Below are 16,444 nucleotides of genomic sequence, written 5' to 3' on the forward strand. Positions count from 1 at the left end.
ACCAGCCAGGTTGTCAGGATATCCCTGCTTCAGCACAGGCCATAATGACTGAGCCACCTTTGCTGAAGCAGGGATATCCTAAAAACTTGACCTGTTGGTGGCCCCGGAGGATTTGAGTTGGGAACCATTGGTCTATAGGCTTTAAGCAATGAGGTCATGTAAAATAAAAAATATCAGCTGAGTGTAAACGTTGCCTTACTCCCCTTACTCCCATCCAGACCCAGGGCTTCTTCTGGAGAGGAGGAGGAGAGATGGATTTTAGGAAGGTACCCACTGACTCACCTATACAACATGGGGAGAGGTAACTGAACACAGCTGAGATACCTGGATATGGGGTACTCTACTAAACTGGTCTCTCGATCTCTAGTCAGAAAGCCCTTTCCCGGGTGTGGAGGAGAATGACGGCAAGTTTAGGTACGACCTGCCAAGCATACTGGGAAGCCCCCGCCTTAAACTTAACGGACCTTAGTGGGTAGGCGATATTAGGGTAAAGGCCTCTTTTGCATCTCATTATCATGGACGCCTAAAAATGAACGTTATGCTATTTAACTGGCAAACTGGTTTAACCACCAAATTATTCACTTTAGTGGTTAAGCGTCACTATTAACATGATGTTTATTTAGAATAATGTCACGTTACACAGTCTAACAGAGCTTACTGTGTCTGGGCCATAGTCTATTAATAATCATTGCACACAAATGCGTTTGTCTAAACCCACTCAGTGCCAGGGGGTCCCGCCAGCACCGTGATCACAGCCCCACCGGCACTAGCGATCATGTGATTTCTCTCACGTAGAATCGCTTCCATCTTCCTCCTCTTCCGCTTAGGTCACAAAACTCCCCCTAGAAAATGAGCAGACCCACAAGGACGCACATCGTACGGGCCCCCGGGGTGCCACCCTACTCCGTGTGCGCTGTACGTCTACAAAGTACTGAAGACTGTAAGCTCCTCGGGGCAGGGACTCCTCTTCCTTAATGTTACTTTTATATCTGAAGCGCTTATTCCCATGACCTGTTATTTATATTATCTGTTATTTATATGATTACCACATGTATTACTGCTGTGAAGCGCTGTGTACATTAATTGCGCTATATAAATAAAGACATACAATAAAATTCTGAAGGGATTTAATAATGATACTATACTCCGCAAAACACAAACCTTGCTATTACACCCCAGGAGCATATGCAATTTCTTACCAGTGACAAGGTCTCATTAACCTTATACTTTATCTGAAAATAGTGTACGGTGATCGAGCCTTTCAGCAGAATATTCCTCAGAATCACACAAAATATGGCACTACTCAGCGTCAACCAACGCCTAATTGTAAGAACAGTAACCCGTGACGCCTAATTGTAAAAACTGTAACACGTAACACCTAATTGTAAGAACAGTAACCCGTGACGCCTAATTGTAACACCTAATTGTAAGAACTGTAACACGTAACACCTAATTGTAAGAACTGTAACACGTAACACCTAATTGTAAGAACTGAAACACGTAACACCTAATTGTAAGAACTGAAACACGTAACACCTAATTGTAAGAACTGTAACACGTAACGCCTAATTGTAACACGTAACACCTAATTGTAACACGTAACACCTAATTGTAACACGTAACACCTAATTGTAACACGTAACACCTAATTGTAACACGTAACACCTAATTGTAACACGTAACACCTAATTGTAACACCTAATTGTAACACGTAACACCTAATTGTAACACCTAATTGTAACACGAAACACCTAATTGTAAGAACAGTAACCCGTGACGCCTAATTGTAAGAACTGAAACACCTAATTGTAAGAAGATTCAGGTTGGGGATCAGAAGAAATTATATGAAGATGAGTGGTGAAAACCATCTGAATGTTGTCATGATGAACTACACACGTGTCAGATCCACGCAGGTGGAGACACCATGCCAAAGAGCATCCCGGGAGGTCACACCTACCCTGACAAATGAGGCCGTCTTCCTGGAATGATTTCCTTTCATCACCGTCCTCGTCTCCATGGCTAAACGGTTCACGCTCTAAAGATGGAACAGGGTGGCGACCACGGGAGAATGAAAGCGCTCACTGTAACATCGTTACCTTACACATTTCTACTAAACAGCTCTAATGTAGACCTATTATCCCAGAGATTAGAGGTCAAACCTGGTTGAGATCAGCAATAGTCTTTACTTGGTTACAATGAAAACATGTTTATTATTGCATTATTGTTAATCACATATATGACATAAGCAAATACATTATACGCAGGCATGAGACTCGGATCACACATTTCTTGCAGAAGTAGTTTTTGGTTCAAATAATGGTCCTTGTACACAATGCAGTTTTCATACAAACACCTCTTTGATCCTGTAGCTACATTGATATACATAGAATAAAAAGGGGGATAGCATGGACAAATACCTCCTAATAAAAGTGGTTACTCACATGAATTAACTGAACCAGAACTGGATCCAGATTGCAAAACATGGACCTGGCTTCCACGTAAAAACTCAGTTGTTGCTCAAAGTCCCGTCCAAAAGAAACCTGGGGTCAAGAACAGGGGAGAAAGCCTTTAGAATGGCGGGTCTGGGGTCAGCCCTGCACGGAGCAGGTATGGCGGTCAGCCCTGCACGGAGAGGGTCTGGCGGTCAGCCCTGCAAGGAGCGGGTCTGGAGGTCAGCCCTACAAGGAGCGGGTCTGGCGGTCAGCCCTGCACAGAGCGGGTCTGGCGGTCAGCCCTGCACGGAGCGGGTCTGGCGGTCAGCCCTGCACGGAGCGGGTCTGGCGGTCAGTCCTGCCCGGAGCGGGTCTGGCGGTCAGCCCTGCCCGGAGCGGGTCTGGCGGTCAGCCCTGCCCGGAGCGGGTCTGGCGGTCAGCCCTGCCCGGAGCGGGTCTGGCGGTCAGCCCTGCCCGGAGCGGGTCTGGCGGTCAGCCCTGCACGGGGAAGAACTGCTGTATTTACCATCAAGAGACAATGGCCCATATTGACTAAGTGGTGCTATATGAGAAAACACCTTTGGATGCTGGAAGACACCATACAGCGCACGCACTTGTAGAAGGCACCAGTCATATCGTTGTCACCTTTATCACGGTTGGTTCAATTTGGTCCTGGATGGAATTGCACCTTTAACCGCTTCACTGCCCGAGGGACCAGCAATGCATTGCTTGGCATGGTGTTGCCGGACCCCTCTGATGGCCTAAGGCAGGGGTGGCCAACTCCAGTCCTCAAGGGCCACTAACAGCCCTAGTGGGGATATCCCTGCTTCAGCACAGGTGGCTCAGTCAGTGCTGAAGCAGGGATAGCCCCAATACCTGGCCTTTTGGTGGCCCTTGAGGACTGAAGTTGGCCACCCCTGGCCTAAAGGGTTAAGCCAATCACTGTTGGGGGCCTGAGCTGGGATACCGTGTAAGTCTCCATAAAACAATGCTCCGTTACATTAGTTTTTGTTTTCCCACGGTAATGACCAGTGCAACAAAGCCCAGCAGGACAAAAAGAACAGCAAACATGCGAAAGGGATACACCGACATCCCATGCACCGCAATAACGGGACCGCCGGTGTTAGGGTCAGCAAACATGGATATGGGTTTTATATGGCGTTACAGCACCATCTGCTGGTAAACTGCTGAACTACAACCAGAGCTCACTAGTTCTGCACAGTACAGGCTTATCCAACGCTATGCAATGCATACCTATGTTCATTTTTACACCGCCAAAACGGCTTATCCAACGCTCTTACAACGCTTTGCAAAGTTATTTATGTGTATATAATATATATATTATACATTATATTATTATATTATATATTATGTAATATTATATATATATATATATATATATATATATAATACAGTATATGCACTATATAATTTATGTGTATGCTGCATATCTTATTGCTTGAGTAAAATATTTTGTGTATTTTAGCATTAAAAATGCCTTCAGGAACGGAACCTTTAATTTAAACAGTGTTCCTATGGGAAAACGTGTTTCGCTTTACAACGATTCGCTATCCAACGCCATTTTGAGTAACGCATTGTGTCGGATAACCGAGGACTGCCTGTACAGTACGTAGCAAAGCAGTATAACCAACATCACACGGATGAGACCCAAAAGGTCGAAAGAGCTGTCTCTGAGTAGGTTTACAGGCTCTGCACTTCTTTAAACCAGGATGTGTTGAAAATCTGTGTAATACGGCGGGCATAAGTCTTCCATGCTACAACGGATGTGAAGCAATAGGTGACACTGTGTGAGGGTTCATTTGCATATAATTACCCAGAATCCCTGGCTGCAGTGGGTGGAAGCATTGTATGCTAAGAGATAATGGGGACAGGCAGGGCTGCAGACCTGTCAGAGACGTGTGACTGCGCTCACACGCGGGATTTTCGTTTACTGCAATATATATTTATTATTATTATTTTAAACTAAAAGAATATCAAATGACTTCCTGAATTAAATTAATTTAAATAGATATCATATGGAGGTTTTTACACTGGTTTTTAAGATTAGCTGTTATTTAAAAAAAAAAAAAGTAATAAATATTACCAATACAGGGAATAATAATATTTATAATGGGGAGGAACCATAGTACAACATTTTTGGTGGCAGATCATGTTATTAACACCAATTTTTGGGTAACAAAACTGCAGTGATTGAACACACAGTGCGCAGTAATTTGCCGCATTGGCAGAGTGGCATCCTATGCCGTAGGACACCTTATGCCTCCTTATACCCTAGCACTGCTTAGCGAATGTGGCTCTAAATGCCGAGATAAAATGGCGTGTGAAAGCGCTCACCATTTGTATGAAGCCGTTGATGAGATGGGACAACGTTCGCTTTTCATCTTCAAGAGTCAGCGCACTGTATGAACAAACAAACGCCTACGGTTACATCAACCGCGCCTGGGAAATGCAGGCGCTTTGTGCTGCAGGTCAAACGTGTACGTGAGAAGCTCAGCCCAAGATCTGTACGGGACCTTTCACGTCAAAACGGTGCTCGAGGCATAAACAAAATCAAGCGCGCGCCAGGGACTCGCATGTTATACTGTAGGGATGTGTCGTTGTTTCGAACTTGTTTACAAAGTGCAACCAGTGAAATGTGGATGTAATCAACTGGGGGCTGTATTGGACACGGGCCACCAACAAATCAGGTTATAAGGCTATCCCTGCTTCAGCACAGGTGGCTCAATCAGTGGCTCAGTCCTGTGCTGAAGCAGGGATAGCCTTAAACCCTAACCTGTTGGGGGCCCTTGAGGACTGGAGTTGGCCACCCCAGCCTTAGCATTTAAATGGCAGAGAGGCATGGGAAGTATGGGACTGCATTAGGTCATTACTAGTTTGTTCATATCCAGAGCCACCACTGCCCAATTACAATGTCAACTGTATCAGTGTGGATTAAGCACTTGGTCAGGATTCGTGGCTTGGGTTCACATCCAAGCTGTCCAGGCCCGCGTACATCACTGACTTTCCAGCTGCATGCCTTTACCATACATACACCCCCCCCCCCCCCATACTGCTTCAACTGTTGCTCCACTAAGCAAATAACCTCACTGGTTCCCCATACCCCTTACAGAAGCTCTCAACAATGCTGCCCCCCTTACATCTCAACCTCCATCTCCAAATACTCTCCTAACGGAGCCCCCATTATCCCAACACGCCTCCCCTCCTCTCACTCCCGCCTGCGAGACTTCGCCTGGACGGCACCCCAAGTCTGGAATTTCCAGCCACGCACCATCAGACTCTCCCAAAATCTTAAACGCTCCCTAAAAACTCATCTCTAATGGAATGTGACACCCCCAAACCTCACCCAGGAGGTATACTCTTTCCTAACCAGCAGCCACGTATACTTTTTGTTTATTCCTTCTGGATTGTAATCTCTCGCGAGCGGGGCTCACACACAGGGCCGGCTTGATGGCGAATCCCCACCCGTGTGACTGCACGTAGTCCCGCGCTTATCCCCACAAACCGTTTAAAACAGTGATTGCCGGGGGAGAGCGCAGGACGTCGACAAGTGCCGGCATCTCCATCACAGGACGCCGCATCGCCATGACTAAGCAACGTAGCAGGAGGAGATGGCGGCTCCGGATAAGAGGTCCCGCCATACTCCCACGGCACCGGGCTCCCCCAAACGCTGGCCCGGGGTATATTGGGTTGCATTAATTTTTATTTATTCTGTTAATGTAACACTGCCTCCCCCCCCCCCCATTATACCGCACTGCAGAATATGTTAGCACTAAAAATAAATGATAATTTTAATTAGAAAATACACTGAAATATTAGACCTAGCACAGCAGCCTAGCGCCAGCCCATCCACCCTATACCTGGCTACCAAGAGGATGCTCTCAAGAAGAAAGGAAAGGATAGGGCAGGCTGGCTTCCTGAGCGGTATCTGCACCTAGTTTGGGGCCTTATTCTATTTAGTCCGTAGCGTCCGTCCGGGACAATTTCAGATGAAAACAGCCCGCACGGCCACGTCGGACTATACAGAATAAGGCCCTTAGTGGTTTAAGTATCCCAATGGCCCAGTTACAGATAATACAATATGTAAGAAGTGGCTCTTACTTCACAGAATCATGCATGGTCTTACACACGTGCAGGAGAGCGTTCAGTATGACGGGATCCTTGGTCACTTCTTGTTGATGCCTAGTGAAATAAGCACAATCAGTAGAACAGAAAACTCCGGCTGTGTCACAAACCCATCTGTGTCTCATGTACCAGCAGCAGATTGTAAGCTCTTTGGCGGAGGGGATATGTTGAGACTGTAGTTTAACTTGTACATAGCTACTCAACACTTGCTGGTTTTATACTAACCGCTGGTGCGCATGGCGTTGCGCGCGGCTAGGGGGTGTGGCCTTGATGTCACAGCGTTCGACCGCACTGTGATTGGCTCACAGTGTCACGTGGCACATCAACAGTGCAAAGAGACATTTCAGGTCTTTCCTCAGATCTGCCGCACCAACGCTCACGGCTGTGCGCGTGTCTCAACTATATCAACGTCAGGCCCACACATGCAGATATCATTGATGCGCGCGCACACACGGTAGCACGCGGCTCACTATATTACAGGCCTTAGGCAGCCAGACAAAACTATGCTGAAGTGTTCATAAGATTAGCAGCTTAAAAACACAGATCTACACAGAACATTTAATATCAAGATGTAGACCAACCAACTCAGGGGGAGCGGCAGCTCCAGTCCTGAAGGGCCACCAACAGGTAAGGTTTTCAGGATATACCTGCTTCAGCACAGGTGGATCAGTCTTCGGCTAAGCCACTGATTGAGCCACCTGTGCTGAAGCAGTGATATCCTGAAAACCTGACCTGCTGGTGGCCCTTCAGGACTGGAGATGACCACGCCTGCACTAACTTATCATCAGACAGATTCTTACATTGCTCCTACTCGCCATAGAAAGGCCAACAGAAGTCTGCAAAATGTGTCACGAGAGAGAGCTCAACTCCTTACCCAAACTTTGCATGGACTGTGTCTCCTAAAGTAATTAATGCTGGGCAGTAGATCCCTCTTAAAGCAGCAGAATGTGGATTTTTTTGTAATAGGGGGCAAGCAGGGGTTGGGGGGGTCTCCTGGATGAACCCCATTAATTTCAGCTCCGGGAACCCCCTGCTTCCTGAGATACCCGCCTCCGCAGGGGGTTCCGGTAGCCGCTCTGCAGGTTTAGTCACACGGGCCAATAGGAAGCCGTGACGTCATCCTTTGCGGCTCCCTATTGGCTGCGTGACACAGGAGCTTTAAATCCGCCATATCGATAGCCCCACACACCCCACCCGGAGCTGCTGCCGGCGCCCCCTACGGAGGCAAGTATCTCTGGAAGCAGGGGGTCCCCGGAGCTGAAAGTAACGCCCCCCCCCCCCCCCCGCTTCAATCCTTTAACACTAAAAAATAAATAAAAGCAGGATAGCGGCTTTAAGATGCCCAACTTTGATTTGCTATGGAGCCATCATTATAGTTACTGCAATAGTTAGAGATACTTACTGAATAAAAGCTGCCATAATGCACTTGCAAACCTCCACTCTAACACTCTCTTTCTGGAACATATCTAGAAACGGTAGGAATTTCTCCTAAAACACGGATATGCAATTTTATTACCAAAAAAAAATAATAATATTCAAGGTTTTTATTTAATAAGTACAAAGTCAACTAGAAAAGCTGCACAACTTACCACAGAGAAAAGGACGGAGAAGTCCTGGAAATGTGCAATTAGTTTTGTAATTACTGATTGCAGCTGCAATACAAAAATTGAAGTCAATCATGGAATAAGCAAATTGTTCCGAAATGATTGTTTTGTATACAAAAGAAATACTCTGATTTCCTGTCAGTCTGAGAACCTTGGTTATATGTGATGAGCAGAACAGCGAGATTATATAGTGAATACGTTAACAAATGAGGAAAAGTGTCCAACCACCATAACGTGTTATACCATTTGGGAAATAAAGCTACTTGTGCTCCCCCTATCCCAAGCCTTCTTATTTTTTCTTGTACCCCAAAAATGTAAACAAAAATTAAAAATAAATAATTATATATACATACTGTAAATTAAAATGTATTTTTTTTTAAATAGTTGGATTTCTTCAAGAATATATCAAATATATATACATATATACAATCCTCTGAAGAAGTCGCTGTTAGCGACGTAACACGTAAGGCCTCGTTCATGGTGTCTGCTTCGCGACGTGCACGCGTTCGAAACAAAGTATTTAAAGTTAATATCGGTTGTCAGGGTAGCAGCTACCCTGTCGCCAAAGTACGGAGCTGACACTGATACAGTTTCAATAAACAACTCAAGTTGTTTTTTCAAGCTGCTGCAGCAGCGCCACTGGTACTTCGGCAGCCAATCAAATCATTCTTGAAAATGATTTGAACAGTGCAACACCGATCCCTAACCTCACGTCTGCAGCCCCGCCTCCTCAACGCTAGCAAAGGTCTGCTGGGGATGATGTGCACACATCGCCCAGCAGACTGACGCGCGTCCTCCACCTCCTGTCTCTGCCACCCTGAACGAGGCCTAAGGAAGCTGCTGCCACCGGACATGGAGTCTCCATTCTGCGACGCGATCTTGGCCGGGTCGCATGCTACTTTGTTTGCTGCCATTTGTGAAGTGTTCCGGTGACTTCAGGATATCCCCGACTCTACGAGGGAGGGTCTGGAGCTGGAGGCTGTTGGACGCAGTTCGCGGGATACTTCCCTACATCGTTGGTGGTGATATATTCACATATGCTTGTATTTTAATTCTTGCAAGTGCGCTTGATCCCATTGTCCCTATTCCCTTGTTTCATTAAATCTTTTATTGCGCTATGGGAATGCGCTCTCTCTATACACATACACATAGTTTTGACAGTAACTGTTCTACAGGTCCTGATGGTTTTTTTGGGGGGGATACTAAGGACATGATACAGGACCCACCTAGATTACACAGCAGTTACCTGTGGATATGCGTCCTCGAAGGCACGATCAGGGGTCATGTGTTTGATGACATCAGCCAGAATAGTGTTCAATTCCCGCTTCTGCAGGACACATGGAATAAGACGGACGCCTCACTGGTTATATTGCTATAGGTCAGACACATGGAATAAGACGGACGCCTCACTGGTTATATTGCTATAGGTCAGACACATGGAATAAGACGGACGCCTCACTGGTTATATTGCTATAGGTCAGACACATGGAATAAGACGGACGCCTCACTGGTTATATTGCTATAGGTCAGACACATGGAATAAGACGGACGCCTCACTGGTTATATTGCTATAGGTCAGACACATGGAATAAGACGGACGCCTCACTGGTTATATTGCTATAGGTCAGACACATGGAATAAGACGGACGCCTCACTGGTTATATTGCTATAGGTCAGACACATGGAATAAGACGGACGCCTCACTGGTTATATTGCTATAGGTCAGACACATGGAATAAGACATTAGCCTCACTGGTTATATTTCTATAGGTCAGACACATGGAATAAGACGGACGCCTCACTGGTTATATTGCTATAGGTCAGACATATGGAATAAGACATTAGCCTCACTGGTTATATTGCTATAGGTCAGAGACATGGAATAAGACGGACGCCTCACTGGTTAAATTGCTATAGGTCAGACACATGGAATAAGACATTAGCCTCACTGGTTATATTTCTATAGGTCAGACACATGGAATAAGACGGACGCCTCACTGGTTATATTGCTATAGGTCAGACATATGGAATAAGACATTAGCCTCACTGGTTATATTGCTATAGGTCAGACACATGGAATAAGACATTAGCCTCACTGGTTATATTGCTATAGGTCAGACACATGGAATAAGACATTAGCCTCACTGGTTATATTGCTATAGGTCAGACACATGGAATAAGACGGACGCCTCACTGGTTATATTGCTATAGGTCAGACATATGGAAAAGACATTAGCCTCACTGGTTATATTGCTATAGGTCAGAGACATGGAATAAGACGGACGCCTCACTGGTTATATTGCTATTGGTCAGAGACACACTTATTCTCAGCTGTTGGAGGTTGGTGGCTCCTCCTTCCCAGGTTTTAAGCCCGCCCCTCCCCACTTCCCAAGTTAGTAGGCCCTTTCATTCTGCTGGATACAGATCCAATCTGGTCTTTCTCCCTCCTAATAGAGGTGAATGAGAATTTTAATCCTAATAGAGATATACTGTCTTAGTATTTGATCTGGTAGTGTTAGGACTTGCGAACAGGTGTCTGCCTTGACGTGGCTCGCAAGCTTAAAACGCTTTGGCCAAAGGGTTAAACTAAATGACCCTTTTTCAAGAGAATATATAAGTATTTTACAGTGCATTTTTGTCATATTGGATGTAGCATTGGGCCTCCCTGTCGTTTGTTGTGTAGGTCAGAGACACAAGGCGTGTGTCATGGTATATTAACAATGGTCATGGATTAACCCAACTCTTACAGTGCCATGTGGATGAGCACAGAGGTACAATCACACACCCCAGGCAAACTGAAACCGCTCAGTGATAAAGCGGTTAAACGTATGTCGATGTGACTGAACACACTCAGATTCCTGATACCAAAATTGTCATTGAGAGGAAGCGATCAGTAAGGAACTAAGGAGCAGTTAATTATTGCCAGCAACAAAGGAATTTGAATACATACCGTGAAGTGTCTGCAAGTATATTCTACCCACACCTCGGCGCAGCTAATGTAGTCCTAGAAAATATATGCACAGCAGTCAGTAAGATGCTACATGACACCTAGAGAAAGATCAGCGCTCTTACAGCCTCGGGACAGTGACAAAGAAGCCTCGTCATGCAGTCTACAACAAAAGGTTCATTTTCCCCTCGAACCCTTCAAACATGGAAATGAAGACCGCAGTGGATAGTTATGGCGAGTATCCGCGTACTTGCTACCTTCCGAAAGAAACACAACCTGAAATGCTTGTGCCAGGCTGGATTCTCACAGTGGTGGGGGTTACAGCAGGGGTGCGCAAACTGGGGGGCGCAAACGGAAAAGAGAGTGTCCCGACTTCATATTCGCTTTGAGTAGATGGGGGAGGGTCTGCCAGTACGTAGCAAGGATTTCCCAATGAACATTCTGCTTCAATATTTATATATCACTTGTCAATTTAAGTGACATTAAATGTGTTACACAGAAACGTAGACTCTGACGGCAGATAAGAGCCACGTAGCTCTCGAGTCTGCCGCTTTCCTATCTGCGGTAAAACCTCTGACCCTATTTGCTCGCTGGCTCTCTCTTTTATTTAGGCAGCCTTACCTGTATCTCTACCCCAAGCATGCTCAAATTCCCTTACTGTATTAGCCCCTACCACCTCCGCTGGGAGGCTGTTCCACGAATCCCCCACGCTTTCTGTGAAGAGGCACTACCTCACATTCCCCCTGAGCTGCCGCCCTCCAGCGTTAGAGCGGGACCTCTTGTTCTAGCGCTTCTCTCTCTCTGACATATGCTCCCCCCCCTTGTACTCTCCAGGAGTAACCAAGTTACTGATAAGAAAACAACAATGTACAGCTCCCACGCAGGTAGCGTACATTCATTCTGGAGCGAAGCTGAAGGCACCAGGGGTTTGCGTCTAGTGATGCCAGTTTATTGTCTACACCAGGTGTGCGCAAACAGGGGGGGGCGCAAGATTGTTCAAGGGGGGAACACAGCAGTTGCAGGGGTCCTGCGCTCTTCCCCCGCCCCACCCCCCCAATGCATTACAATTAATGCCGGGGGATCAGGCGAGGCCTCTGCAACTTCACTTACCTTCTCTTCAGCAACGCAGCACCATGGCAACGCTCATGTGACATCACGTTGGCATGGAAACGTGACATCACGTTGGCATGGAAACGTGACGTCACGTGACCCCGCAGCATCATTTGACGCCGGAGAAACGGTAAGGGAGGGGTGGCACGAGCGGGGAGGGAAGCAGGGAAAGATTGCACACCCCTGGTTTACACGGCAACACGCCAAGCTTTGTCCTATATTGTCCTGGGCATTGATAATGTGTGAGGTGAGTAAGAAGCTGTATACCAGGGGTCTTTAACTAGTCCTCCAGGGGGGCCAGATTAGAAAACATTTAGGAGTAGAAGGATCCCAATCTTACTGTAATATAATTTTAGATACATTTAAAGACTTAAAGTCAGCGTACCATATATAGTTACATTAACTGCCCTTACAAGTGAGTGTCAGTGAGAAAAACGGCTCTTTGCTGCCCAAGGCTGAGATTGTAGTGTGTGCTGGCGCGTGTGCGCTCATCGCCCCGTCCGCACCTCTCGCCCGAGCGATGTGTCAATTCAGCTGGAGGCGATGGGGAGGCGTGGCGGAAGCGTCACGAGGCTGGTTCGCCGTGATTGGCTGAACCGCTCACGTGACGCGGCCGTCGCTTGAAAATACCAAACTAGCCATCGTTCGCACACACTAGGAGCGGCCTCACAGGGAAACCGCGCCACAAACACAAATCTAAGTTCCTCAATGAGGCCGCCAATAGTGAAAATGTCAAAATACAAATCAATTTGGGGTTTTTTTGCGCGACGGACGTGTCATGTGAGCGGTTCAGCCAATGAGGGCAAACCAGCTGCGTGACACGTCCGCCACGCCTCCCGATCGCCTCCAGCCTAGTGCATGTTCGCTGGCGCATGTGACATCACGGTCTCCTGCACTATAATCGCGGCCTAAGAAACTAGTATGAAAATACCAGCAGCAGCGCGTCCGGGGCCATGTCCCGGGACCACGTCCTGGGGCCACGTCCAGGCCCCCCGTGGGTCGCCAGCTGCAGAGCTCTGCCGCAGGCTGATCAGAACGGCATAAAGTAACCACAGACGGGACACCTGTAAGCTCCAGTGTCTACCAGGTGACTCCTCTCCCTCGCCCAACAAAAGGGGTAAAAGTACCTGTGGGTTTTTCAACTTGGTGATCACTTTCCAGGCTTCGTTTAGGATCTGGAGTCGGTCGTTCTCGGGAGGGTCGGCCAAGGCCAGATTTAATCCCAGAGAGCGGAACAGCAGATGCTGGGACAGAAACAGAGAGAGAAAACCACACGGCTGAAGACTGGAGATATGGGGCGGCCAACTCCAGTCGTCAAGGGCCACCACCAACAGGCCAGGTTTCCAGGATACCCCTGCTTCAGCACAGGTGGCTCAACCAGTGGTTTAGGCATGACGACAGCCACATGTGCTGAAGCAGGGATATCCTGGAAACATGGCCTGTTGGTGGTGGCCCTTGAGGACTGGAGTTCGCTACCGCTGCAGTAGACAAAAGGGGTAGGGGGCAGCGCCGCAAAGGAAGCGACGACTCAAAACACTGCAATGGTCATTCCCAATTACACTGCCCATAACACGATACTACTCCCAAGAGACTGACCGCAATGACCCCACGAAGATCTGAGCGTGCCGGATCAGGGATGTCCCTACCCATTACATACCCTCCGACTGCACCTGTATAGCAGGTACCCCTCATGTTTTGGGGTCCTGTAAGATCAGCTGTACCTATTAAACACAGGTTGTGTGTGAGAAACTGTGCAGGATTTGGGACGTCTACGGGAACGACTTGGAAGTGGCTCCATGCACCATGGAGCAGAGAACCCACAGCGGGACCCATTTATATTTGCAGATAGTTGGAGGGTCTTCTATTGTGTTAGTTACACCTGGATATAATATCCCCCCCCCCCCCCCCCCTTTATTTAATACTTTGAGGAGAGTTCAGCGTCGAAAGAATGGGAGAAGACCTTTTCCTAGCATATTAAATAGGGGACTAGGTTTCTATGGTGTCATGATCACCCTCTAATCCCCACTGTGCTACAATGAAGGTGATGCAGAAGCCGTTTGGATAAACAATAAAATATTTAGGTGAAGAGAAATAAAGGTTTGCTAATTTTACTCATTACAAACACACTCGATTGTTCATTTCCTGCAGTACAAACCCACAGGCTTAATTACACCTGTTCAACAGCGTTTAATTATGCCATTCGTGATAACTACCGCAGGAGGCAGAAATAGAGGCCTAAATATACACAGTTACAACCTACAGCAACTAAAACAAAATGCTTGGATGACATTTCTTAACGCCGCAGTCTGTGCTAATCGCCATTTTTTATTTGCGCATTGACATTTTTGACTAATGTATTTACTCTTATTTCTTCCCTTTAACATTAAAGCTCTTAGCTCAGTTCAATTTAAAAAAAAAATATATATATATATATATACAGGCATACCCCGCTTTAAGTACACTCACTTTAAGTACACTCGCGAGTAAGTACATATCGCCCAATAGGCAAACGGCAGCTCACGCATGCGCCAGTCAGCACGTCCTGAACAGCAATACCAGCTCCCTACATGTACCGAAGCTGTGCGCAAGCGGGGAGACTATAGAGCCTGTTATACATGCGTTATTTACATCAGTTATGCACGTATGTGACGATTGCAGTACAGTACATGCATCGATAAGTGGGAAAAGGTAGTGCTTCACTTTAAGTACAGTTTCGCTTTACATACATGCTCCGGTCCCATTGCGTACGTTAATGCAGGGTATGCCTGTACTTCTTTGTTCAGGAGAGATAACCGTTTGTCCGGGAGGTTAAAATAGAGCTCTCCCCAAAGCCCAGTTCAGTCTATAGGTTACCATGGTAATCTTAGATGTTATAGATCAGGGGTGAGCAAACTTTTTATGCCGAGCCCCCCTTTTCATCCATGAAATTTCTCGGGCCCCCCCTGCCTGATGTAATCAAAATCACATGACGTCAGTGCGAACCAGCTTTGTAACGCCCCCGCCACGCGTCTACAAAAAAAGTATTTATAGCACAAATTACATAACTTAAAAATAAATATTATAATATTTGTCTAATAGCGTTCCCATTTCTGCTGTATTATTAATCTCTCTCTCTTCCCGCCACATTAGAACACCTCAGGACCTCTCTAACCTCTTCCAGTCTCTCCCTCTCCCTGTATTTCTCACTCCCCCTCCAGTCCCTCTCTATTCCTCCCCTCAGTGTCTCCCCCTCCCCCCCCCACTCTCTTTCCCTCCCCCCAGTGTGTGTCTCTTTCTCCCTCCCCCCATTGTCTCTCACTCTCTCCCCTCTTCCAGTCTCACACTCCTCTTCCAGTCTCTCCAACTCCCTGTATTTCACACTCCCCCTCCAGTCCCTCTCTATCCCTCCCCTCAGTGTCTCCCCCCACTCTCTTTCCCTCCCCCTGTGTGTCTCTCTCTCTTTCTCCCTCCCTCCATTGTCTCTCACTCTCCTTCCAGCCATTGCCTCTCCCTCCCCCCAGTGTCTCTCTTGCACTCTCCAACCAGCTATTGTTTCTCCCTCCACCCGGTGTCTCTCTCACACTCTCCCTCCTGCCAGTGTCTCCCTCCCTCCCACCAATGTCTCTCTCATCCCCATCCCCATGTAGCTCTTTCACCCCCCCTCCCCATGTCACACTCACTCTCACCCCCCTCCCCATCTCACACTCTCACCCCCCTCATGTCACTCACACCCTCCCCATGCCTCAGTCTCACACTCACTCCCCCATGTCCCAGTCTCACACTCACTCCTCCATGTCCCAGTCTCACACTCACTCCCCCATGTCCCAGTCTCACTCTCCCACCCCCCATGTCCCAGTCTCACTCTCCCACCCCCCCATGTCCCAGTCTCACTCCCCCCCCCCATGTCCCAGTCTCACTCCCCCCACATGTCCCAGTCCCCCCCCACATGTCCCAGTCCCCCCCCATGTCCCAGTCCCCCCCCCATGTCCCAGTCTCACTCCCCCCCATGTCCCAGTCTCACTCCCCCCCATGTCCCAGTCTCACTCCCCCCCATGTCCCTGTCTCACTCCCCCCCATGTCCCTGTCTCACTCCCCCCCATGTCCCTGTCTCACTCCCCCCCATGTCCCTGTCTCACTCCCCCCCATGTCCCTGTCTCACTCCCCCCCATGTCCCTGTCTCACTCCCCCCCATGTCCCTGTCTCACTCCCCCCCATGTCCCTGTCTCACT

At 47.6% G+C, this 16,444-nt stretch overlaps 1 protein-coding gene across 4 annotated transcripts in view; it reads right to left on the reverse strand.

Annotated features, from left to right (window-relative positions):
• The window catches only part of VPS35L (VPS35 endosomal protein sorting factor like), a 57,730-nt gene that overhangs the window by 21,573 nt on the left and 19,713 nt on the right, over window positions 1-16,444 (reverse strand). For all 4 annotated transcript variants that reach the window (XM_075566045.1, XM_075566042.1, XM_075566041.1 and 1 more), the window contains exons 17-25: window positions 13,364-13,480; window positions 11,130-11,183; window positions 9,426-9,506; window positions 8,165-8,227; window positions 7,978-8,063; window positions 6,552-6,632; window positions 4,788-4,851; window positions 2,442-2,540; window positions 1,958-2,035 (exon numbers count right to left, since the gene is read on the reverse strand). In XM_075566045.1, coding sequence (XP_075422160.1) covers window positions 1,958-2,035; window positions 2,442-2,540; window positions 4,788-4,851; window positions 6,552-6,632; window positions 7,978-8,063; window positions 8,165-8,227; window positions 9,426-9,506; window positions 11,130-11,183; window positions 13,364-13,480 — 723 coding nt within the window. The remainder of the gene's footprint in view (window positions 1-1,957; window positions 2,036-2,441; window positions 2,541-4,787; window positions 4,852-6,551; window positions 6,633-7,977; window positions 8,064-8,164; window positions 8,228-9,425; window positions 9,507-11,129; window positions 11,184-13,363; window positions 13,481-16,444) is intronic.

The sequence above is a fragment of the Ascaphus truei genome, chromosome 11 (assembly GCF_040206685.1).
Source record: "Ascaphus truei isolate aAscTru1 chromosome 11, aAscTru1.hap1, whole genome shotgun sequence".
NCBI lineage: Eukaryota > Metazoa > Chordata > Amphibia > Anura > Ascaphidae > Ascaphus > Ascaphus truei.